The sequence below is a fragment of the Typopeltis vanoorti genome, chromosome 4 (assembly GCF_054136105.1).
Source record: "Typopeltis vanoorti isolate ZY-2024b chromosome 4, IOZ_Tvanoo_1.0, whole genome shotgun sequence".
NCBI lineage: Eukaryota > Metazoa > Arthropoda > Arachnida > Uropygi > Thelyphonidae > Typopeltis > Typopeltis vanoorti.
Genome location: NC_143552.1, coordinates 145,527,843 through 145,553,847, shown reverse-complemented (window position 1 = coordinate 145,553,847; position 26,005 = coordinate 145,527,843). Strand labels below are relative to the sequence as shown.

Genomic DNA, 26,005 nt, shown 5'->3' with positions numbered 1-26,005 from the left:
GTTAAAGACTTTGCATTCTTGCAAGCTCATTTTATTAAAAAGTTAGGTAAAAATATTCACTTTAATTTAATTATATTTGATTAATTTTTTATCGTTTTAGTGAATTGCTTTGAAATATCGTGGGTTAGCTGAAAAAAATGTGCAGCTTTATGTTGTAATATAAACTGCCGCAGTTTGATGTATTGCTGTTTCCTCATACAGGGCTACATTTCTTGAAAAAGCGTGTTCAGATCCTCAGTAGATCCCCTTCTACACTCCACTGATATCCCACGCTATCACAAATAAGCATGAACATAAAACGGATTATGATTTCAATGGTTTATATTTATTAACACGTTTCACTTAGAGTAAATAATACGGTGTCACAGACACTTAAACTTTACTTTATTACTGTAATTATAGTAGATCACGAGTAATTACTGGTTTATTACTGAATTTTATAACTCGTAGTGCTGCCCCCTAGCAGGAAAGTCCTTAATCTGGTCTAACCTAAAGTTTATTATCAAAGTGTAATTTTATATAATGAAATAAGAATTTAGAAGAAATCATATTATGTCCTATCCTATTCATAGCTGTTTATTTTCTGTTTGGATTCAATAACTGGTAATAAACTGCAGTAATAAAGCTTTAATAACTAATAATAAACTATAGTAATAAAGCGTGACTTGATAATAATAAACTACAACAATAAACCATTCATTAATAATAACAAACTATACTAATAAACCTGTAATTATTAATAATAAACTGGAATAATAAATTGTTAATTACGAATACGACATTATCTGATAATATCTGATAATAAACTTTAGGAGTTTCCCATTTGAACCGACAATTAATTACTGCAAGAGAAATACTTCAATAAATATTGACAATTCAAGTAAAACAGCTTTTGATAACTTGAAGATGTCAGTGTATATACTGCTTGGACTGAACCAACAATATGGATAATTACATTTTAATTAGCCATGTCTTCCAACGAAGTTTTCGCAGGTTTTATTGGCATATATTGTGCATTATTAAAATGCTAAGACGTGACTGTATCAGCAACTATATAGCTGACAAGTATAGCTATGAAATACTATTGTATTAATTCTCTGAAATTGTCATATCTGCACGCCTATACATCCCAATGCACTTGCCTGATATGATTTTAGTATAGAAATTGGATGTTGTTGAAGAATAACGAAGGATGTACTATTGTGAGAACATGAGGTATTTGATCTATTCAAAAATTATAAAAGATATTGCCCACTTAAAAGATAAAATACTTTAGTATACACTCTGTCGTATGACTTGAACGTGTAGAACTCGCCAAAAGAAATCTTACATGGGATACCTTCCATAATACTAATGTCCAATGTTCAGGAAGAATATGCAAGATGTATCGATAACTGGGGTAGTAAGTTACAGATGTGCTGGCTACGACTGATACAATACAAACCAGTATTTGGAAAATGGCGAAGTTGTATCAACCACAGAAATTCAGCTATTTATAGTCTCTTTCAGTGTAACATTTGTTGGTTAAATAGTTAGGAGGCTCTCTTCTAGTCACACATAGTCAGAAATACAAAGTATAGCAACAAAAGAGAAATATCAGGAGGTTGAATTTGGAGTTGCTTTCACTGGAGATAACTGCAACATTATTTATTTATAGTTACATGTTTTAAGTGGTACGAGGATCTATCCAACCGAAAATAAATAAATAAACAAGATCGTACATTTTAATTGACAATACACTAATTAAACCTTCTTCATACGAAACCACAATTTTCGAAATATGATTCTTCGGCACTTAATTTTTTTCTGATGCAGGTAAACAATCTCAAAACAATTTTGAGCATAGATGTTGAGTTGCTTGTTAATATAAATTGTTTTTTGTTTATCGTGGGAAGTGACCCACAGAATGTTACAAATCGTAATGCCCCGCAGCCAGTGTAACAATTTTAAGTGATTTTAAACTTTCATGATAGAAATATTCAATCGTTTTTAAATAAAGCTTTTGAAAATGTTAAAGATTATATCAGAATAAGCAAGAGCCTTCCTACCTATAGAAACAAAATTCCGGGATTTGTAGTAGCATGTCTGACAAAGCAAAGCTCATCCATGAACTCTCATCACTTGCTTATCCGTACTGGATGAAGATTTAAGCAAGCTTAGTTACGAGATATTTCGTTATGCTTCGATTTCTGGATTTAGACTTTTCATAGTTTTTTTTTTCGTTATTGAAATTTCTAGATTTACATTTCAGATTGGATTTTTTTGGATTTTTTTATTGCTTTGTTAAAATAACTCTTCTGTATTTCCAGAAATTATAAACATTACACACCAGTTGCTTAGCAGACCAATAAAACATTAACATACCTCTATTTTCTTGTCAGTTTTTCCAAATTAATTCCTAAAGGTGGTAGAGTAGAAAGCGTGTCCTTTTACCAAAGGAGCCTCAGTTTGTCGGTCGGTATGGAAGATTCACTTTGGCTCGAAAGATAATAATAAGCTAACACCTTTTTTTCCCTTATAGGGAGTAGGCAAGGCTTTAAACACTATCTAGCTTCTAGAGAAGGGGCGGGCAGTTCAATCTCCATCGGTAGCCAATCAGAAATTGCTGGCCAATATCTATCACTAATTAGAGGCGGCCACCGATGAAGAGACCGGAAAACAAGTGCTGCCATCTCTTGGTACCTAATCCTAACATAGTGTGTTACTGTCTGAAATAATGGGGGTTCTACGGTCGAATTTTTGAGTTTCTGGCAGAAAAAATCGCTTGCCCGTGCCAGAGATCGACTAACTCGGGAACCGGTCGAAGAAAGGCTTATAAAAGGTTCATCCAGTCGGCAACTGGACTCGAACTATAAGTCTATTTTTGGGAGGCCTAGCGCAGAGGATGCAAGCGCCATTTGCACTAAGCTACACAGGTCTGGTTTGAAAGATTTGGTTTCGAATTCTGTCTAGGACTCGAAGAAAGTTTGTGATTCGATCATGATCTTTACACCCTCTTTCATTGAAAGGTAACTAATCTGATTCTTGCAGGCCTTAAGTCTCTTTACAAAGTAACATATGTCGTTTCTGGGAGGGAGCACGATATTTGGATTATGCATTTTCGTTTGCCTACGTAATTAAATGCTCAATATGTCTACCTTTAGACGTTATGATTCGTATGTCGTAAATAAAAAAAACAGATAGAAAACCTTTGATATGTTCCATTAATAATTCAAAAGTTTCATTATTGTGTCAAATGTAAATAAATGCTTCCAGTCTATCTGTCTAGACTGTATTTTTTGTTCTTTTACGACAATCTATTAACATACACAAGAGCAATTTTTGAAACTGTGTGGCTTCCTTTTACTAAAGCTCCGATAATACTTTCTGTAGGTCTAATTTTAGATATCTTAAATAATAAAAGATGATAAGGGAAATATAATGGAAAACTAGTCTGAGCTTGACGAAAATTCGCTCGCCATGAAGTTCTTCGCAATAACATTTAAACCCAGATAACGATTTTTGAAACATGTCTGAAAATTTAAAATACCCGCACCATTTGCATGTGAAGATAAAGTAATTATTCATGTATTTCAACCAGCATGCTGAAAATATCCATTGTAATGATGCGGGTGATGTCATTAAGACTCAACTCCATTACGTATTATATATTATTGGTAATAAAAAGGACATTAAAAATCAATAGGCAAACAGTTCGAGTTCAAAATTTTCTCACCCCATAAGAAAAAGAGAGAGAAAAAGTTCAGTGACACAACGCTAAACAAAATAAATGGATTAGCATTACTGAGATATTATTAAGAGAGAGAGAGAGAAAGAAAGAGAGACGTAGTTGTTATGTTGATACTTATTGTTTGAGAGGGTGGGGAAGTTTTCTTGCATTGTGTTTAACATAAAGATTTTTCAACAAAACGCGCATCTTCATATAACACACACACACACACACACACACACACACACACACACACACACACACACACACACACACACACACACACACACACACACACAAAGAGGCTAATGTTGCAGCGGATGTAGTAAATTTAACTTTTTTTCCCCACCTCCTGTGTAATCCTGAAACGAAAGTGATTCATAAGTACAAAGCAGTAGAATTCTTCGTCAGAACACAAAGCTTAATAGCCCTCTTATGTAATCTAAAATGGGGTAATAAATTGTAACTGTTGTAGTAGTAAAGTCGTCATAAAAAAGCGAAGCTTGAGAGAAAGAGAGAGAGAGAAAGAGATTTTCGAGCACTAGTAATTTCCATAATGTTTATCCTTGTTTACACGACCATTGTTCTGGTTCAAATAGCGCGTCGTTCGAAGAATAATGACAAACTCCTCTGTTGTTTAGAATTGTCAAAATTACGGACTAGTTGAAGATTTAAAAAAAAAAAAAGCAAAAAAAAATCCTCTCTTCTGCATATTTTTTCTTTTGTTTAGAAACATTATCTCTTCTTTTTAGCTTTGTCATTGTAATCACAGGAAAATCTAATCTAAAGCTTGGAGCTCTGCCATTTATTTTAAGCCTCAGAATTAGGTTTAAAACATATATTGTTGGCAACGTATTTCTGTATCCTTTATTATTTGCTTAATTTATTTAAAAAAGTAAAAGGAAAAAGGAAAAAAACTAACTACAAATAAATAGCAATTTCTATCATACATGGAAAATATTCAAAAACTTATAAAATAAATAAATCCTGTAACACAGTTTATTTCCAAAGAAATAGCCCAAGCTCTTTAGCAATAAAGAAATTTTTCAAGATCGAAGAAACTGGATTCCACCTCCATCGACGATGATGGCTCGAGACTCTGAATGAATCACGACTTTCAGGGGAAATGTTACGTCAATCCAGTGCGATCCATACCTAAACGTTCGTACTGTTACATGAAACTGTGTAAGGCCTGCCGCCAATTTTTCAAATGCCTGAAGGAAAAGCCATTTACTGTCCTGTGCCACACGTTGGTTATTCCTGAACCGGCCGAAGAATGGTGTAGAAGGAGTTCCTCTTGTCAAGGACTAAATCCGTATGGAAGAAAAGGCAATTTCCACAGGAGTACAGATATACCTGTCGTTGTTGTTTTTTTTGTTTGTTTGTTTTTGGCTAGATGGGCGAAACAATAATACTTTTCATATTCCCCGTTATCTGTAGAGGACAGTGTAAGGATAAGGTGTTATTGAGCTATGAGCTCTGATCATGGCAGGAGGGTAACAGCAATAGCCGAGCCTCAGTTAGAAATTCATTGGCTACAGCATTGCCATCCATTAATCCTCCCTTGGTACCCATTTTAGTCGCCTCGTACGACATGCATGGGCAGCAGTGGAGCTATTCATATACCGGCCATCATACGGGGAAGATATACACTTATTGTTCAATCTTTATATTATAAATCAGTCAGAAAATATCCTAAATGGTTTATTTTATAAATATAAATATATTATACCTTATAAAGATAAATATATAAAAATATTCATAGCTCTTTTTTGTATAAAATATAATAAATAAAATATTATATTATATTATATTATATTATATTATATTATATTATATTATATTATATTATATTATATTATATTACTGCTATAAAGAATGTCACTTTAGAAAGGTATATTCAATGTTCAAAATTAATGTTGCCCGATTAACCAATGCACAGCATCTGGCAGTATTCATAATAAATGTATAAACTCGTTTGCATAATCTAAATTTGTAAATGCAGCTATAGATGAATAAATAATGCTCAGTTAACTGACAAATATATACATTACATTCAGTTGCTATAGTTTTCTACTCAAAATATTCGCTAATATAAATGTACATATTGATTTATTAATGAACAAACATTAATAATTTATTAATGTTAGGAACAAATATTTTCTAAAATCGTTCATACTTATTAATTCGCTATATGCGTACATTTATGTGATCCTTCATAATTAGAGAATAGATTTATATAAGTAGTAATATGTCACTGTTTGTTTTTCTACACGAGTGTCATCTAGTAACGATTTCGTTAACTAACATTAGCATTTTAAGATCATTTCCGGAGATAATTTTTACTCGGCTTTGAAGAACATAAATAATATTTGCTGACTTTCAAACTCGCAAACAATGTGTCTTATTCTATATTACATTACATTATAGCTAATAAACCACAGTAAGATTATTACACGCTTGATTACATTGGTGAATATGTTACCTTTTCTTTTGTTTATTTTAGACAAAATGCAGTAGCTGTAATTGCAAATACTTCTATCCCTATTGGATGAAATTAGCAGTAATTATAAGAATGCATTAGTCAGGAAAAGCTCTACGAAAGGACAAGCAAAACATTCGAAGCACATCTTTCATAATGGTATTTAATTAAATCCCAATGTCTATAGGAATGTGAATGTAAGCAAATTACTCGCCTCTTGCTCAATAGGGGTTTCATTACCGGAATAGTTTGTTCACCATTGAAGTGAAGTAAAGCTTCGGACTCTAAGCAAATCTTTGACTTAAATCAGAGCGTATTGTACGCGGAAGTATGAACATAAATCTACATTTAGGTTGCCAAAATAAAATTCCAGAACAAAATCACTCTTCATTCACAAGCTAGTGCATGTACTTTAGTATTTGCTAATGGATAATGACTATTTTGCTATGTCACTACATTGTGGATATGTACTGTATTTATTCGTAGACACATAAAAGAAAAAGTCCATCCCCTTATACTGTACAAAGTTTCCCTCTTTGCTGACGTAATAGGCCGACAAGTGGAAATTCAAGGAACTCTCGAGTTTCCGCTGAGTCTAAGGGATCACCAATTATTTCTCTTTGTTGCGGTCCGTTAGAGGGTGGGGAGGAGTTGCTCCTTCAAAAGTGGATCACTTACTTGCCGAAAGTTAACGGAATATAGAATCATTAGTATATTAATTTTCAAAGCTTTAATTAATTTCATTCTATTTATTATTACATTTCTTCCTGTAAGAATTAATTTCACTGAGGCTTTTCATTGAAGGTGAGCTAGCTAGTTTCATCTGGGATGAGGTTTTTTTTATCCCGGAACCAAGCAAACTCACCCAGAAAATCCATGCAACTTACGCCAGTAATATTTATTTATTTAAAGATAAGACTAGCCGCCTCACGATTCTGCAATCATAAATCATCACATCGTCTTCCCTTCAATTACGAAAATCCTGATTTGCTAGTGTCTATGCCGCATGAGTGAAAATATTGCTAACTAGCACGTTATTATTCTCATTGGATAAATAACTATAAATCTCTAGATCTGACACTTCAGTATTCTCCACCATTTCCAGTACTATTTTACTCCAAATGGAAAAATTGAACGAAGGACAATTGACATTGTTAGATATCACACATTGCTCACAAGAACGTGACATCTTTTATACAGCAATGAATTATAACTTTGATTTTTCAACACACTGGCTGCTCAGATGCTAGCTCTTCAGTTTAAAAAGAACTGTAAAAGGGAATGCAACACCTACAGACACATTCACTCATTTCAGTTAAACTTCTCTTTTTGTGCGTGTGTGACTGCAATAAAGTGAATCATTTAATTGACGAATACATAAAACCTGTTTGCAAGCATAAGAGGTTTTAAAGAGCAGACAATAATTTTATAAGAAATTATTATTATTTTGGCTAGATGGGTGAAGCAAGAATGCTTTTCATATTCCCCGTTATCTGTAGAAGAAAATGTATGGATGGAATAATATAGAATTATAAGCTCTGATCATGGCAGTAGGGTAACAGCAATAGCCGAGCCTCAGTTAAAACTTCATTGGCTACAGAATTGGCATCCATTACCCTCAATGTGTACCCATTTTAGTCGCCTCTTAACATGCATGGACTACAGTGGAGCTATTCCTATCCCGGCCACCACACGGAAAATTTATATAAATTTTCTGTGTGGTGTATGAATAAATTCTGGATTAAATAAAGATTAAATAGTTTTATATTAAGATTTAGATAAATTATGATGAAAATTATTGTTTTTATATTCTAATAGAATAAATTCTAATAATAACTTAAACTCACTTTGCAGACTTCCTGGACAAAACATATCAGTCTGATAACTCAATTTATATATACGAGTAGATATTCACATAATATTATAAATGTAAAGTAAGTGATTACGTGTAAATACAGTTCAAATTTCTGAATGTTGATTTTAATAAATTAATTGCAACATAAGCAAAACAATTATAAATAACTGATATGGAATATTTAAAAATATTAGCTATACCTATGGCATGATAATTTTTTTATAGTTTAGAAAACAGTGATTTTGATTTTAAAGAAAATATAAGTTCTATTATTCTCTCTGACAAATATTATAAATTCCTTTTTAAACCTTGTGAAAATATTCTCGAGTTCACTTGCATCTGAGAATTTTAAACTCAAAAATGGTTAATAGATCCAGAGATGATATTATATAAATAAAATATTCACTGATAAATGTTGCAGTATTAATTTACCACTATATTAGCATCATATGCATGTTACAGTATTACTTATTACTTTATTATTATTGTACTTGATTGTATTGTGTTGTATGTTTCTATATTGTATTGTAATGCAATTTTATAAAATATGAAAAGAGTATAATATCTTGTTCTTAGAAATATGGCAAAGGACCTTATTAGTGTATCATGACAGTCACTGCAGTGTTATTAAGGATATCCGATAGTGATATCCTCAATAACGTTATGGTCTGATTCATTGTACTGGCTAAAAATATGTTAGCATCCCCATGCGAGAATAACAATTACCCTAGAGATCAATTTTTCACACCTCCAAAGAATATGTTGTCATTGTTATCTTTGATCAAAATTTTCTTTTATGATTTTGTAAGGTGCAACTCATACATCAAGTGGCAGCTCATGTACTACCTGAGCATAAAGTGTATATTAGCTTTGTCCTGGCATTCTATTTGCATTCGCTCTTATCTAGCTTTCTGGTACCATGTCAGTTCGGCTAGTTCCAATTCAACGTTTCTATGGCCTCTGTGTGATATTCCATCAACTGGTTTTGAAGAATTGTGGGTCAAATTCACTGCACGCAGGTCTTCGCCGGTAGTATCCAATCGTCTATCACGCACAAACTGACTGAAGTGAGCTACGTGGTGTTTGGATAACAAAAGCAAATGATGTACATTTTACAGTCTCAATAATACATGTGTAATAATAAAACTTCACGTACGTTATTGCTGGAACCTCATATAATTTTTTCTTGTGCTCAGGTGTCAATTGATTCATTCTACTATGGCAAAAAGGTCGTAGTAATTATGGCACTATTGAAAGCGACATACTATTGCTGGCATTGGTGTGATTACAATGCTGTTCGCTAGACAAACAGGAGTGTTTTACATGCTTCTGCATGATATTAGAAAGACAAATAGCCAAAATAGAACGTAGCCAAATCTATAAAAACCAGGATAACCTAAGCTAGAGTTTTTTTTTTCCTTTGCTGATTTTGTTTCAGGGTTACATAGCCGAACCTATTTGTGTTCTTTGAATATCCGTTCGCCTTTGGTAGTGTAAAACCGCAGACTTTGAAACCTAACCCAACATCAATGAAAGAATAGAACATGTAGCCCTAATAGTTTGCTTGCGATTGATAAACACTCAAAACTCATAAAATCTTAGAGGAAACATAAATATATCATTTCACGTTATCAAATTGTTTATCAGAATTTCACAACAGTGGAGTAGGCTTTTAAATATTTAGACAACGGTAAGGTATTAATTTTAAATACTTGAAATGCCATTAAAAAATTTGAAATACTTTGCTGCCTCGCCAGTAGATAAGTGGGTTCATCAAGGTTCTCCCAATTAGCAGTTCTTTACTTTTTTTTAGGAAGAGGGGGAGGGGGCTAGTTAAAAATCACTGAACACAGCATCACACACTTCCTGGAAGTTGTATGACACAATTTCTAGGATCATGCATCGGATCGACGTTATATCCTTGTAGCATTTATTTTATTAACGTATTTGAACTTCATTCTGTTTCTCATTCACTACTATTGCAATCATCAGATAATCTTTGGAAAGAAGCCGAATGAGCCTTCTTTATTTAAATATTGAAAATTCATGAAATGTTTTTCTGCTATGTATTTCAAAAGATTTATGAATAACTAAAGAGTCTTACAAGTTAGAATATGGAAACTTTAAATAATATAAGCTGCAACAAAATCGGATTCAATGCATGTTGATTCATCTATGAACTTTGAGGGGTTTGGGAACACGTGCTGCTTTAACCAAAGTTGTCCAAAAATTGGATAACTCTACCGAATGTTGAATTTCGATGTTTTTAAAATTTCCATCGTCTCCTTGTTAACAAGAAACACTGACCTCTTTTGAATTACCCGGATATGAATGAAAATTTGTCGCTGTCATCAACCCCTCCCCTTCAGTGAAATGAACACAGAACACCACGCATCTACTTAAATCAATAACTACGTGATATATCGATAATGTTGCTGGCACTCATGAAACTGCTCTGCTTGTCTCTCCCTACTGCTCTTTACTTTTACTGCTGCTATGCAAGGATTTGACAATCTGCGTGTACGTTATTCTTCTCATCCATTCTTATGCTTGCACATCGACAGGTAAAATTACCAGTTAAAGGCAGCAAACAATGGTGCAAGTCACTTTTATGCTGGGAACTCCAAAATTTGAAGTGTTCAGCTTTTATAAAACACCTTTAAAAATTATCTTTCTTTATAACCTAGTCATTGGAGTGTCTTTAAACAGTATATGATGATTACTTATTTAACAATAAAAATAAACCAAACAATCTTTTTAAACGGAACATAACATTACTTGAAACCAATTGCTGTGCTTTTTAAAGCAAAAATATGCAACTATTTTTGCTTTAAATTTGATTGTGGAACGAACGAAGTACTGAACAGCAAGTCAACTTTCCCATCTATAATCGTAACTTTACTGAGTTTCTGCTGCCATTAGCGAGGGGGGGGTAGTGTACACGCTGTAATAAAATGTACACACTATATCTCCATTTCGAGAATGTTTTTCGTTACAATAAACGTAAAACGACAAAATTATTTTGTCATACCTTCTCAAGCCGATGAATTTCATTGAACTTCAGTATTTGTAATTCATAAAAAAATAGGTTGAATCATCTGATTGATTTCAACGAGCATTTTCTGGCTTGTTAGAGTCATCTTGGCTGCTCGAGCTAAAATTCTAAGCAATAACCAACCCCGCTTAAATCAGAATACGAAAGCTAAAATATACTTAAAAAGAATAACCCTTTAGTTCAGTTAATAAAATAATCTAAATTATTTTTACAATACAGAGGATTTTTTTTTTCAATCCAGAAATTGTTGTTGTGCTTCATTACGTGAAAATAAGGATTTATGTTTGTTTTTAGTATTGCGATCAAAAGAATAATAAGAGAGAAGAAGAAAAATGATTAACTTTATCAGTGGGATTGTGCTCGAATCTGACAGTTGCTCATAACGTTTGCCGCAAGTTTTCTTTTCCAGATTTTTTGAAGTCCTTGTTAAATGCTGTTTTCTCTGCCTTCCAGATTACCGCCAACCTGCAAGTCTCAGTCAGTGGACTTGTCGACGTCTCTCCCTAGATATGCTGAAGTCTTTTCACGTCTTTCAACGTTTACTTTTCTCGTGAATTCTGAAGATGAAAACGTTCTCCGGTAATCTTCAATACATAGTTCGAATGATTTGACTTCGTATATATATATATATATATATATATATATATATATACTTTTCATATGTGCTTTAAGGGATGGATAGAGAAGGGTGTTCCTCATTGTTGGAGTATTTTAGAGACTTAAAATTTTATCCGAGTTAAATATCACCATTTCATCTCTGGTGATTTAAAAGTGGAGATCGAATAATCTGGAGTTTTTTAAGTAGCAATCATCAAGCAAAAACGTTTAAATTAATAGGACTTTAGAACGAAAACAATAGCCTATTTTTCTTCCCAGTTTATTTAAAACTTCAGTCATCAGCTGAGATGTTCATGTATTGGAGATTGTAGAGAAATGAGTGCATGGCTATCCACTGAACCTGAATCCACTAAGTACTCAAAAATATTGGGTTTGCATCAACGAACAGTTTTTGAAACTGTTGAAAGCTGAGATACTGAGATCTATATAGCTATATATTCTGTTAGGAATATCGAAGCCGCCATTAGATATTCGGCAGACGTCATTAATTTCTAAAGTCACCCAAGCATTCCACATTTCAGAGGGAATTAAAAGTTCCTGTAGGAACTCTTCTATATTAATTAAAAAAGCACTAAGGTTATTTATTGATGCTAGGCCTCGTGGGGAAGGAAAAAAGAAATTGGTTTGTTTTAATTACAGTCTGAGCAACTTGTGGTGATGAGCCCAGTATATTATGTGTGTTCATTTTGTATTTTCCGGCCAGTTTGCTGTTTTCCCGCAGTTAAAAAAAAACAAAAACAAAAGACTGCCATTTCTTTATCAGACAGGATAGCTCATTTTCGTAGAAAAGTTCTTATTTCGACTACATGATATTTTAATCCGATAAAACAGAGCAATTACAATTGCGATAATAAACGAAAGAGATACTCTTACCGTATTCCTGTTGAATATCTCAACCATAATGCACATGTTATCATTTAGCACTAGCTGTTTTTTGTTCTTTTTCATTTTTTATTATTAAACGCATCTTTTCTCTTCATTTAAGACGAACAATGTTTTACATTTAAGTATTCCCTTATAGCTAGCGAAAAGAAAAACAAAAAAATAATGCACTTGATTTTATTCATCATCGTAACACATTAGCCTATTATGAAAGTATTTTAAAAGATGTTCCCAAATGAGCTATTTTTCTCTCTTTCTCAGAAAGAGGGAACAGCTTATTTTCTTCTTTAAGAGACCACTTAATAATGCGAAAATGAAACTTTAACCCATACTGATGTGGAGGTAAAATCTCCTGTAAATGTCTATAGACTGAGAAGAACTATCTATTTAATTAGCAGTTTTCATAGCCGTCCCAAAACTATACAGTTAACGTTTTATTAAGCATAAAACAATTTTTTAACTCGGTTTTATTTTTCGGTAACGATATGTCTGCACTTTCTAGACGTGATTCCAGACATCTGATTTCCTTTTGTGTCGTATTTTGGCAGGATTCCAGAAAGTGAAATCATACAATATGTTAGTATAAGTTTTTTTGTTTCCTTTGCAAACATCCATCAGCTCTTTAAGGCATTTGTAGGCAGTTTTAACCTTCTCTCTCTCTCTCTCTCTCTCTCTCTCTCTCTCTCTCTCTCTCTCTCTCTCAAGACTTTTAAGTAATCATATCTGAACGGACTCAAAATCTATTGCTAACTATGATTCTAAATATACTTTTAGTAGTTTTGCTCGTATATATCAAGCAGTATCCCTTCTAGACACTGTCAAATATTTCCAGTGCATTTCTGGAAATAAAACAGATTAAGTGTTGATAATAAACGATAGATATGATAGCTGCAAAATGTGCTGTTTAGCTTCATAGTCATTCCTTCTAATATATTCTTAATAATACAGAAAACTAAGCTTAGCTTATTTTTGTAAGAGATTTTGAATACAATTCTTCTCATCATTAAAAGTCTGTTAAATATTATTAATTAACGTCAGTCGAGTAATGAAAAGATTCGATTATCGAATTGTTGAGACTCGGAATAATTCTAATTCCCAAAAAGAGAAAGTTGGAACAAAACAGAATGTATTAACATATCTTACTATAGTACCAAAATAAAATTTCATTTTAAGATGCTTAAATAGAATGTATATATATTCTAAACGCTTTGAATTGTTTATAAATTCATATTATAGGCGCAGAAAAGAGCGTTATCAGATGGTAATGTGTATTAACCCTTCTGTTAATCTGTGATCCCGTCTATAAAGAATTTTTTTTAGAAGTTGTGTGTACTCCGCTGACTACATAGATTCTCAATGTTATTTAACAGTTTAATATACTGAAGAGAAAATATTAAAACATATTTAACAAAATCATATTGTAAGGTGATGTGTAGTGAGAAGGCTAAATAGAATATTAATATTAATTCGATCGTAACATATTAATATGTTAATATGTTACAATCGAAATGTATTAATATAATCTCGAACGTAAGAGAAAGAACTCTCTAAATAAGGGTTGCTGATATCAGATAATATTATCGTGTGTGAATAATATACGTAAGTCTGAAGAAATTCAGTTCCTCTTAATTTTTTTTAAATAATTGATTCCAAGTCTAATCGATCTGTAGTGTACATACAGCTGCTGATGTTCATATAGTGTTATTAGAACGTATACTGAGCCGTTTCTAGATAAAGTCACTTATTCACAAATCCCTTCTCTTCATCATCATCTAACATGAGACGATGTCCTCTAAAACACTTCCAATCTTGTTCAGAAATTAAAGCCATTAAGCCAATTAAGCTGATTCCTGAACTGAGGAATTTTATAAAGCATGACTGGTGTACTCTCTTCAATAAACTTAAAAAAATTACCTGAGAATAAAATTAGGGACACTTGCTTTTCTTGTAGTAGTAGAACTACGTCAGGGAATATTTTCGATAACGTTATACCCAGTTGCAAAGCAATTAAACAGAACATTTATCTCACTTGAATAATGTATTAGTTTCGCTTTTCATTGCAATTTCTGCAACTTACGTTTCTCTAATAACATCAAACTACAAAAACGCCTAAACGGATACAGGGTCAGTGTTAAAGAAATGTCTTATTTTAATTAAAATTTTGACATCTAATTCTACACGATTGGCGTTTTAATTTCCTTAAGAAAAGTGTTTAAATCAATCCAATGTGTTTGTCAACTTCACTAGTTTTGAACCTCTAGAATGGATTCTTGATTTAGAAAATCTGAATACTCTGATGTAGGAGATTATGCATTTTATATCTTTCTAAATTTTGTGGGAATTTTTAATTATTTTTATTGCCAAACATATGCATTGGTCAAGAAAATTGTGTTGATACTGAAATTGTAAATAACAATGTATTGTCATTTTACTTTGCTGACATTAACCCAGAGATTAACAAAATTACAGTATCAAACTTTAATTAGAAATTAAATTAAACAGCTTAATTTAGAATTCCTTCACAGTTCAAATCGAATATTCATATATAAAATGTATTTGTGATTACAGGCAGTCAAACAACAGAAGAAAAATGTCGTTTTCTATCAGATTGCTTAAGAACTCCAGCTGACAGGCATAAATCATTTTTTAGAGGATTATCTACATTTCGGTACTTCCAGCCGCCTTCTTTTGACCCAGGCGTCCCTAAGAATGTTACATCCCAATTAGGTCGCACTGTTTATCTTCACTGTATAGTTCATAACTTGGGTGACAAGACAGTAAGTATTATTTAGTTAAAATGAAAGGAATTATCAGTTATTATTATTATTATTATTATTGTTGTTGTTACAAAAGACCTCGCGGTAGTCCGAGATTCATCGAGGAAGACACATATCACTCACCCCCACATGTCACACATAGTCTCTTCAATTGATCTTCAATTCTATCACGCTATCAGTTACTATCCCCCAAAGGCTAGCCATTCCATTAATGTACCACTCTATGAGACGAAAATCTAGCTCTCGCCACCCTTTCTTCACGACATTCATTCTCAACTTCCATAGATGCCATCTCGTCCTCTCTCTTCACCTTTCATAAAATGAAAAACTCCACCTGCAGGTATCCTGATGACTTTCGCAAACGTTTGTGTAACTCTATCATATCACACCTCTTCCTCCTGTCTGCTAGAGTCTGCCGTCCACAAATTCTCAATCTCTCCTCCCAGATGTGGAAGGTAATCTACCTTCCACATCTTTAACATCCTCTATTCCATCTTCTCCATTGTATCTCCATTACCTCGGAAACCACAATCTAGGTACAATCGTTCAGATGAGGTCATATCAAAAGCCTTCTAAAGGGACGAGATTATATTTATTAATATTTATTTATCGGGAAGTTTTTATGACATACATGTTAAATACTTCTCTCTACTTATAATCATTTTCTCGATAGATCATATATTTTATTTTTTTTATTCGAACTTTAGTACTATCATTTCTAAACTAAAAGTAAAGAAGCCTATTTTCAATTTATTTGTAATCCTTGTTAGGCCTTTCAGAAAATATGCATTAATTTTCAGGTTTTAATAATAAGCTATGCAATTAAATAACTCTTTAACGCTAAGATTCCATTGGTTTCAGTTAAGTTAATTAGGAAAACAGATTTTAAAAAATACTGAAATGCACTCGGCCGCTAAATATATTCGGAATGTATAATATAATCGGATAATTAATTATGAAAAAATAAAGAGGAAAAGAAAGTACCCATAGAATGCAGATCTTATTATTGATAAAATATTAAAATATTCAAAACATCTTGCGTTATTTAAAACAGTGTGTTTGTAGAAGAAACGTTTTTAGTTTTTTTTTTTAAAAAAAAAATAGATGCAGGAAAAATTCATAAAGTTGATCTCCGTTAGGAACTGAGTTTAAGTCTCATATGGAATTATGCATTATGCTAAAAAAAAGATCTTACATAGAAAGTGGCCAGTCTGAAGAACTTATCGAATTGTCTTCTCATTAAAAATAAAGAAATGAAACAGAACATAATTTCTGTTTTTAATATCATTACGAATCTCCGCCGAACGAGCTATTAAAAAAAGGGCGAGGAGGAAGAAGTTGGGGAGGTTGAAAAATCCATTGTATGCTCCACCCACTTTTGTAACGCAACTACAAATTTTAGTGAGGAAAACTCAAGTGATAACTCTTCAATCGAAGTTAAGTTTATTCGCCCATAATATGCACGTTGTTATGGGCGTAGGCTATAGAGATGTCTGCGTTCCATTCTCCTTTCTTTGTATTCGCCTTCGTGGAATTCAGCCTCCGATTTCATAATGCGCAACACATCACAGGAGGGAGACTATTATATCCGAAAGAACGGTGAAGAAAATACTTGGAAAAGTCATTTATAAGATGGGTGGATAGTCATAAAAGATTGTAATATCGCTGTTTGCCTGGCGTATGCATTTTCGCCAAAAAAAAAAAAAAAAAAAAAATTAATCTTCATCACCGATTGCAATTCCAACAAATCTTTCTCACAATACGCCGCAGTCAATACGAAGGAATAGTTTTCATAGAGACATTTAAAAGTTATGATAATAATAATAATAATAATAATAATAATAATAATAATAGTAATAATAATAATAATAATAATAATAATAATAATAATAATGAAAGAAAAGACGATTATGTACTGCATATAAAAGGCAAGGGTCGCCCTAAATGAATTCACAATTTAGGGAGGTGGAGACAAAAAAAAATTTGGTAACAGAATTAGGGAGAGTAATTCGGAATTGAGCACTGTTAATGCCAAATAATATCTGTGATATGTATTTTTTGTGCTAATGTCGAATATAAATGCCTATCTCTGCTGCAGAGTAAAGTGCCTCTGCTTCTCTAACAACCCACATCACGCACACAGTTGATCTGGTTGTAAAATCCTTGCGATGTGTGTGTGTGTGTGTGTGTGTGTGTGTGTGTGTGTGTGTGTGTGTGTGTGTGTGTGTGTGTGTGTGTGTGTGTGTGTGTGTGTGTGTGTGTGTGTGTGTGTGTGTGTGTGTGTGTGTTGCGATTTAGGCGCTATCACTGATGTAATATACTGCACTAGTAATTAAAATGAAAAGCCAAAAGGCTAGTTTTCTGGCAATTGAATAGATATTAAATGGATAAAAATCCTATATTGTTATATAGCCACTTACTGGCTATATAACAATATAGGATTTTTATCCATTTAATATTTATTCAATTGCCAGAAAACTAGCCTTTTGGCTTTTTATTTTAATTATAAAATACAAGCACACCTTTATGGCATTCGTATACTAAAGGTATGTAAGTTCTTGGGGAGAGAATCCAATACCCTGAAAATTTGTGTATTAAGCTTGTGTTGGGGTGGGAGAAAAAATGGCGGCCCGTGTGTTAGTGTTTTGTGTAGTGTATTATTGATGATGAAATTAAAGAGTCAGCTGAGTCATTGTGTTGTTAATTAGTGGCGATAGTTTTGAATGATAAATGATATATACAGAGGTAAGTGTTCTTCATTTCTAAGGTTTTTTTAAGGTGAAATATTTGCTACCGTTGCTGGTAGATCGATTTGATCTACGGGATATATATAATAGAGTAACATTTTATTGCTGGTAGACACCTAAGAGTGTCTACGGGATCTGCTAGTGGACCCTCAAAAGTTCACAGGATTGTCTTTGCCTGCTCGGGGCACCTGAGGGACCTCTACTCTTTCTCCGTCTGTGTCTCAACACATTTTTATTTCTTGAAATGACAAAACTTCTAAATGAGACCCAATTCGAAGAAGTCTACAGGGAATTCCTCAGACTGGGAAAGCTACTGAGTGATAACTGGCCGGGAAAGGTTAAACTGTATGACACGTTTCCCCCCGAATGTGTCTCAGACGCTGTCGCTGAAGATCATTTAGAGTCGATGCCTTCTACTCCTTCAGACTTTGCAGAAGTGCGTGCTCACAAAGTCGTCGCTGAAGATCATTTAGAGTCGATGCCTTCTACACCTTCAGACTTTGTAGAAGTGCGTGCTCGCAAAAAGCGAAGAACAACAGAAGAACCGCACAATGACAATACTGCAATGGAGCAGGATTCTCAGGGTTCGGACGCCGCTACCTCTCCCAAAGAAAAGGTGCCTCCGGTCATCCTTAGAGAAAAACAAAAGTGGGCAGCTTTACGATCCACAATGTCCAATCTGCATATTGGCTTCATTAAGGCCAAAAACATGGATGAAGGCATAAAGATTCAGCCAGCAACAGTGACAGACTACAGAAGGTTGACCAAGGAACTGGACAACAGAGGCATCCAGTATCATACCTTTGCGCTCAGTTCAGAAAAAAATTTAAAAGTAGTCCTTCGTGGTGTCTGTGAAGACATTGACACAGCAGAAATCGCTGCTGACCTAAATTCTCAGGATCTGCCACCAGTCAAAGTGAGCAGAATGTACAAAGCAGACAAAACTCCCATGCCATTAGTCCTTGTTGAGATTCACAAAATATATAAGGATATCTACAACTTAAAAACAGTCTGTGGTCTCATCGTCACACCGGAACCACTCCGTAAAAGATCATCTTCTGGGCAGTGCCACAGGTGCCAAAAGTTTGGCCATGCCCAGAATCTATGCCGAGCAGAATATAGATGTTTAAAATGTGGAGACAGCCACCCAACCAATACCTGCACTAAGCCAAGGACCACCTCGGCCAAATGTGCCAACTGCAGTGGCCCTCATCCGGCGAACTACAAAGGATGTACTCAACACCCAAAGAACAGACGGATGGAGGCAATCAATCAGCCCTCCTCCTACAGTACAAGAACACCAGCGGCCCAGACATCAAAACCGGAGACTCATCGACCACAGTCGGAGACCTCCAACCAAAAGCAAACAAGAAGTTATGCCGATGTGACCCGTACAACTAGGCCAATTCCAGAACAAAATCAACCAAGAGCACCTAAAAACCTAACAGCTATTATCACGGCCTCACTAGCAAACATGCTACAAAATTTTAGCCTATCAAACCCTACTGAAACCTCCACTAAAAGATTTCTTCGTGAAACACAGGTCATCCTCACAGCTCTCATAAATGAATAATAACAAACTCATTCCAGCATCTCTTCAAATAGTTGCTTGGAACGCAAATGGCCTCAAAAACAAAATCCTGGAACTCCGTGCCTTCACATCTAGGTATCAGCCAGATGTTATTCTAATCAGCGAAACTCATCTAAGACCCTCAGACAACCCTACAATAAGGGGCTATCACCTATACAGAAATGACAGACTACTCTACAGAGGTGGTGGCACTGCCATCTTCATTAAAAACTACATAAAGCACCACTCTGTGAGCATTCCTTCAACCACTAACCTTGAGATCACAGGAGTGGAAGTAGTCACCAGCTCCACTGGCAAACTGAAAATCTACTCAGCTTACAACCCTCCCCAAAAATCTCTACTTCACTCTGATCTAAATGCCATCTTAGGCATCAGAGGGCCCACCATTATTGCCGGGGATCTGAATTCCAAGCACCCTGCCTGGAATTGTTCAACCACAAACAAGAATGGTTGCATCCTTTTCAATTACTTAGGATCAAGCAACGCTGTTGTGGCAGGCCCCACCGAACCAACTCATCTCAGTACGTTCGGCACTGCTGATATCCTGGATATAGCTATCCTGCAGGATATTAAACTTCAGTACAGTATCATTTCTATGGATGAACTATCATCCGATCACAATCCAATACTGCTGCAGCTGGGAAATCAGGAATTCCTGTGTCCTCCTTCTCACTCCTACATTGTATGGGAAAGACTGTCAGCCGCACTCAAGGATCATATTGGACCTGTTCCTCACATACGCACAAAAGAAGAAGTAGAAACTGCAGTTACAAATCTCACACAACAAATTAATTCTGCTATAAAGGTAGCTTCCTCCTACAAATCTGCCCGCAAGCCAGATCGTTTGCCTGAAGACATCATGAACTTAATCAGAGATAAAAACAGAGCTCGAAAGAGATTCCGTAACACGTGTGCACCACAAGACAAAACAAATCTAAACAGACTAAATGGGGCAGTAAGAGATGCACTGAAAGCTCACAGAGACTATGTATGGGATGAAAAGTTATCCTCCATTTCACCTAGTGATCACTCCATCTGGGGACTACTGAAAAATACCAAAAACAAAGGCAGATCCCTTCCCCCAATATTAACTGATCAGGGCCTTGCTCACACAGATGTGGACAAAGCAGAGGTTATAGCGCACAGCTTGGAAGAGCAATGCAGGCCTTCGTATGGAAACCTTGACTTTGACCACATACATAAGATTCACAGCAAGGTCAGACACTCACTCAAACTTCCTATCACCAGCACTGACCATATTGCATCAACATCACCTGCTGAGATATATGACATTATTAAAAATTTAAAGAACAAAAAAGCTCCTGGACCAGACGGCATTACTAATCGTGTGATTAAACTTCTGCCCCGGAGGGCAGTAGTGTACCTGACCAGTATAATAAATGCAATTTTAAGATTTCACTATTTTCCTTCCACCTGGAAACTGGCTGACGTAATTCCCATACATAAGCCAGGCAAAGACTCACACCTACCCCAAAATTATCGTCCAATCAGTCTCATCTCAAATCTGGGTAAGGTTGCAGAGAAGGTCATCCTCTCACGACTTCAAACCTCAATAAATGACCTAAACATCCTTCCAAAAGAACACTTTGGTTTTAGGCAACACCATAGTACTACCCAGCAAATCCACAGAATTGTTGAATACATCACAACCAGCTACAACTGGCGCCAGTGCACAGGCGCTGTTTTCCTAGACTTATCCAAAGCATTTGACAAAATCTGGCATTTTGGACTCCTGCACAAGCTTATCTCAGCCGGCATCTCACCTAAAATGGTTCATTTAATCCACTCATATCTTCAAAATAGATCAATGCAAGTAAAAATCAACGGTTCTACATCCTCCCAGCGCCACATCCTTGCTGGAGTGCCGCAGGGATCTCTGCTGGCTCCATTGCTGTTCTCTGTATACATGTCAGACATCCCACACAATCCGATGACTTCCATTTTGGCCCTATATGCAGACGATACGGCAATACTAACCAGATCTCTCAGACCCCTTTTCATTACCAGAAAGCTTCAAGAAAACATTCTAAAGCTGGAGGGTTGGTTCTCTAAATGGAGATTGGAAGTCAACCCCCAGAAAAGCTCAGCCGTTCTTTTCTCAAAAAAGCCAATGTCTCCTGTAGGAGATTTGTTACTATTCAATATTAAAATTCCCTGGCAGTCAGAAACAAATTACCTGGGTGTAATTCTCGACAAAAAGCTATCTTTCAATCAACACACCAAGTCTGCATGCACAAAGGCATCTAAAGCCATAGCACAGATCTATCCGCTAATTAATAGAAATAGCAAGCTCAGCAACAGAATCAAATTGCAGCTATACCAGTTGACGATTCGTCCTATAATCACCTATGCCTCTCCGGCCTGGAGCCACACCTCTAATGCTAACATCATCAAAATACAGCGAGTGCAGAACAAGTGCCTGAGAATGATTTTGAATGCCCCGTGGTATGTTAGAAACATTCAACTCCACAGAGACACAAATATTCCCTATATCTTCTCTTTTCTACGATCCTTAGCCACCAAGTTTTTCCTAAAGACGTCCACACATCCCAACAATTTGGTTCAACAAGCTACAGCATACGATCCAACGGACATATTCAAATACAGAAGACCAAAAGCTATATTGGCCTCCTTTAGTGATGCATAATCTCCATGCCCAATCAGGGCGAGCATTCTGCTCATAAATTTTACCTTCACTGCAACCACAACAGATAGCGGGGAATATGAAAAGCATCTTGCTTCACCCCTAAAGACATAAATGTCAATTGTCAATTGTCCAATACCCTTGGAGGGTAATGGATGGCAATGCTGTAGCTAATGAAGTTTTAACTGAGGTTCGGCTATTGCTGTTACCCTCCTGCCATGATCAGAGCTTCAATTGCTCAATAACACCTTATCCCTACACCGTCCCCTACAGATAACGGGGAAGATGAAAAGCATTCTTGCTTCGCCCCTTTAAGCCAGTCCTTATAAGGATAAGGACTTTGATATTTTCCAGGTCTACCTACTCACTGATGAGACTTCAAAAAAGGTTGAAACCGGTCTGGGTAGTGACCTCCCCTCATAATGTAATGACAGTATTACATCTCCTAGGAGCTGTGTTTTACATTATGAGAGAATATCAAGAATAGTGGGGGATCTTGCTCCACCTTTGCTTCGAATTGCCTTCGCCGATAGTTTTTCGGCATTGAAACTCATAGATCGTAGTTATCGATCTTGAGTTTCACTTACTGGCTATATAAAAATATAGGATTTTTATCCATTTAATATCTATACTGCACTAGTATTACCAGATATGACTGCAACTTCAGAAAAAATCTTAACTTAAAAATCATATATTTTCAAAAATTTAAATTTTAACTTAACGTTGTAAACGGATTTTCAAAACCGTTTAGAAGGATATATGGATTTTAACTAAACTGACTTGTTAGTAGAATTCGTTCCTTACTTCTGTGGGTACAATTTGAATGCAGTTTGCATAAAACTGATATAACCGTGCAATACTGTGAATCTATCTTTAGGTTACTTGCTATCATGTTGTTAAAAAAACACCATTCCTTTAAATTTTATACAGAAAGTTATTTACGAATTTTCTTCTATAAAAATAATCTAATGAATAATTCCATATTTTGAAATCATGTAGTGGTTAGAAATGATCGATTGAATTTCTTTCTATTATACACATCCTTATGCGTGCTACTTCTTTTACAGCTATAAAATAGTTATTATTATTTGTTTTTTATTTTTTATTTTTTTGAATATTAATTTGTGTTACTAGGAAATTGGTACTGATGTGCTGCTATGGATTGTAGAAAAAGAGCGAATTAATTATTTTAGGGAAAATAATTTTAATATTGTTTTAATTTCTTATTAAAATTTAAATGTTTACCATTATAAGAATAAAAATTACCATTATATTTCCTAGCATAACTTAATCGATTATAAATTAATTAACTTTAATATATGCTCAGGAACAGTCATGCTTCATCCCGGAGTTTTAATGTTTGGATGTTCCCGAGCATGTAATTAAATTAATAGGATATAGAATAACTTATAATTATAACTTAATGTAATTCTTGAGCAAGTTATTAAATATTTATATATACATCCTTTGTTCAAAACAAACCAAACGTTTCGAATAGAAGAACCTAGTGGCGACACCTGATGTATCTTTTTTGTTGTCGAAAGCGGCAACCTTCATTAATGTTGCGTCAACTGTTTATGACATTTGTTTCATTAGAAGCGGAGTTATAGTATGAAGAGTGACAGCGTGTTGTGACGAACGGTCTGAATATGAATTTCAAACAGAAAGCTGCGATTGACTTTTGTGTTAAACTTGGTAAACGTTTTACCGAAACGCACCAAATGCTTCAAAAAGAATACGGTGATGAATGCTTATCCCGTACTCAACTTTACGAGTAGTTTAAGCGATTTCAAAGTGGTCGTGGGATGCCTGAGGATGACGAAAAGTCGGGCCGTCCAAACACCGGACTGAGCGAAGTTAACATCCAAAAAGTGCGCGATTTCATCAAAACAAAAACCGAAATCGTCCGTGAGATTGATTCAAGATGAATTGGGGATTCCAAAATCAACTGCGCACAACATTTTGACCGAAAGTTTGGTCAAAATGTTGTCCAAAATCCGTCACCCAAAAAATGTATTGAATTGAACATTGCAAGCACCTCATTAAAACCGCTCGTAAGGACTCAAACTTCCTTGAAACGATCGTTACTGGTGACGAAATGTACTGTTTTGTGTATGAGCCCGAAACAAAACGTCAGAGTCTTGAGTGGAGACCACCAGAAGAGGGGGGCATCCGAAAAAAAGTCGCTTGGAGAGGTCAAAAGTAAAGACAATGCTGATTTATTTCTACGATTCCAAGGGCATTATCCACAAAGAATTCGTTCCACTTGGCAATAAAACTCACCATTGACAGTGTCAATGGTGAGTTTTATCTCGAAGTTTTGAAGCAATTAATAGAGAGAATTTGTCGCGTACGGCATGAATATCGTGACGACCGACAGTTCTTCAAAACACACTATCACTCTTGGCACTATAACTCTGCTTCTAATGTAACAAATGTCATAAACACTTGACACATCCCTAACGAAGGTTGCCGCTTTCGACAACAAAAAGATGCAACAGGTGGCGCGAATAGTTCCTTCTATTTTCGAAAAGCTCGGTTTCTTTTTGAACATATATATATATACCCTCTGTTCAAAGCGAAGCAGCGAAGCACATTTTAACACACGAAACTTGTTGAAAAGTAACAGAAACAGAGCTACAACCACGATTATTTTATTAACTTTGGGAAAAATTGAAATTAACAACTTACACGTGCAAATGTTGGTCTTTATAAACATTATGTGTTCCTGACATTGTCAATGGGAACAAAATCGTTTATAAACTTTACTATTAACAAAGGTTTTGAGATTTCCGAAATCTCCAAATCAAGTATGGGTGGAGAACCGATAACAGTTTGTGAATTTTACCCGTAATACCCTATGGAAATTAAAATTTTCCATTGGCCCACACTAAATAGTTAAATTAACTCACTCTATTGTTTTAGGATATGTTTAATAGCGTTATCCTATCATAACGCATTTTAGAGATTGAAGAAATCGACGCAGAAATAGAAGATAAAATATGTTTTTCTTCTACACGTATGAATAGAAAGATGATTATAAATGGTTACTTAGTACAATATTAATAATACTATCTGTACAATGTTGAGCTTATCGAATCACACCTAACTTTTGAAGCAAATCGGTTTGATTTCTAAATGAAAAGTGGAAAAAATATAGCTAAACGTTGTTTAAGTTACACAACACAGTTTTAATCGTGCTTCAACTTCTAGAAACAACGCTAAGTCAAGGCGCATTTATTCAGATATATAGCCAATGCTGATGCTAGTTGAGCATTCACAATATGAATGAGGCATGGACATACATATACCCAGAGTGAACCGCATATCATCTAGAGCATTTCTCAATCTTTTTCGAGTCGCAATTCCCTTTTATAATAGCAAAGTAACCTGTGACCTCCACCACATTTGCAAAATTCGCGGCTGAATGTTTGTTAAAGCCAACTTCGTATCATCCTCAATAGTCCGTCTGTTTGTTGTATTTGAAGGGTTGAAAATCCACTCCTGCAGAGATATTAGAGGCAAATGGAAGTAAACGTTAGAAGGCAAGTATGGTGAAATTTGGATATGACTGATACAGAGCTTACCAGGACTGAGTCTGCAATTTTTCATGAAACAAATTAC

The 26,005-nt window shown here is 34.9% G+C and overlaps 1 protein-coding gene across 1 annotated transcript in view; it reads left to right on the top strand.

Annotated features, from left to right (window-relative positions):
- LOC150107734 (zwei Ig domain protein zig-8-like) overlaps positions 1-26,005 on the top strand; it is a 123,576-nt gene that overhangs the window by 38,568 nt on the left and 59,003 nt on the right. The window contains exon 2 of the mRNA XM_090391504.1: positions 15,170-15,378. Within this exon, the coding sequence (XP_090247630.1) occupies positions 15,170-15,378 (209 nt within the window). The remainder of the gene's footprint in view (positions 1-15,169; positions 15,379-26,005) is intronic.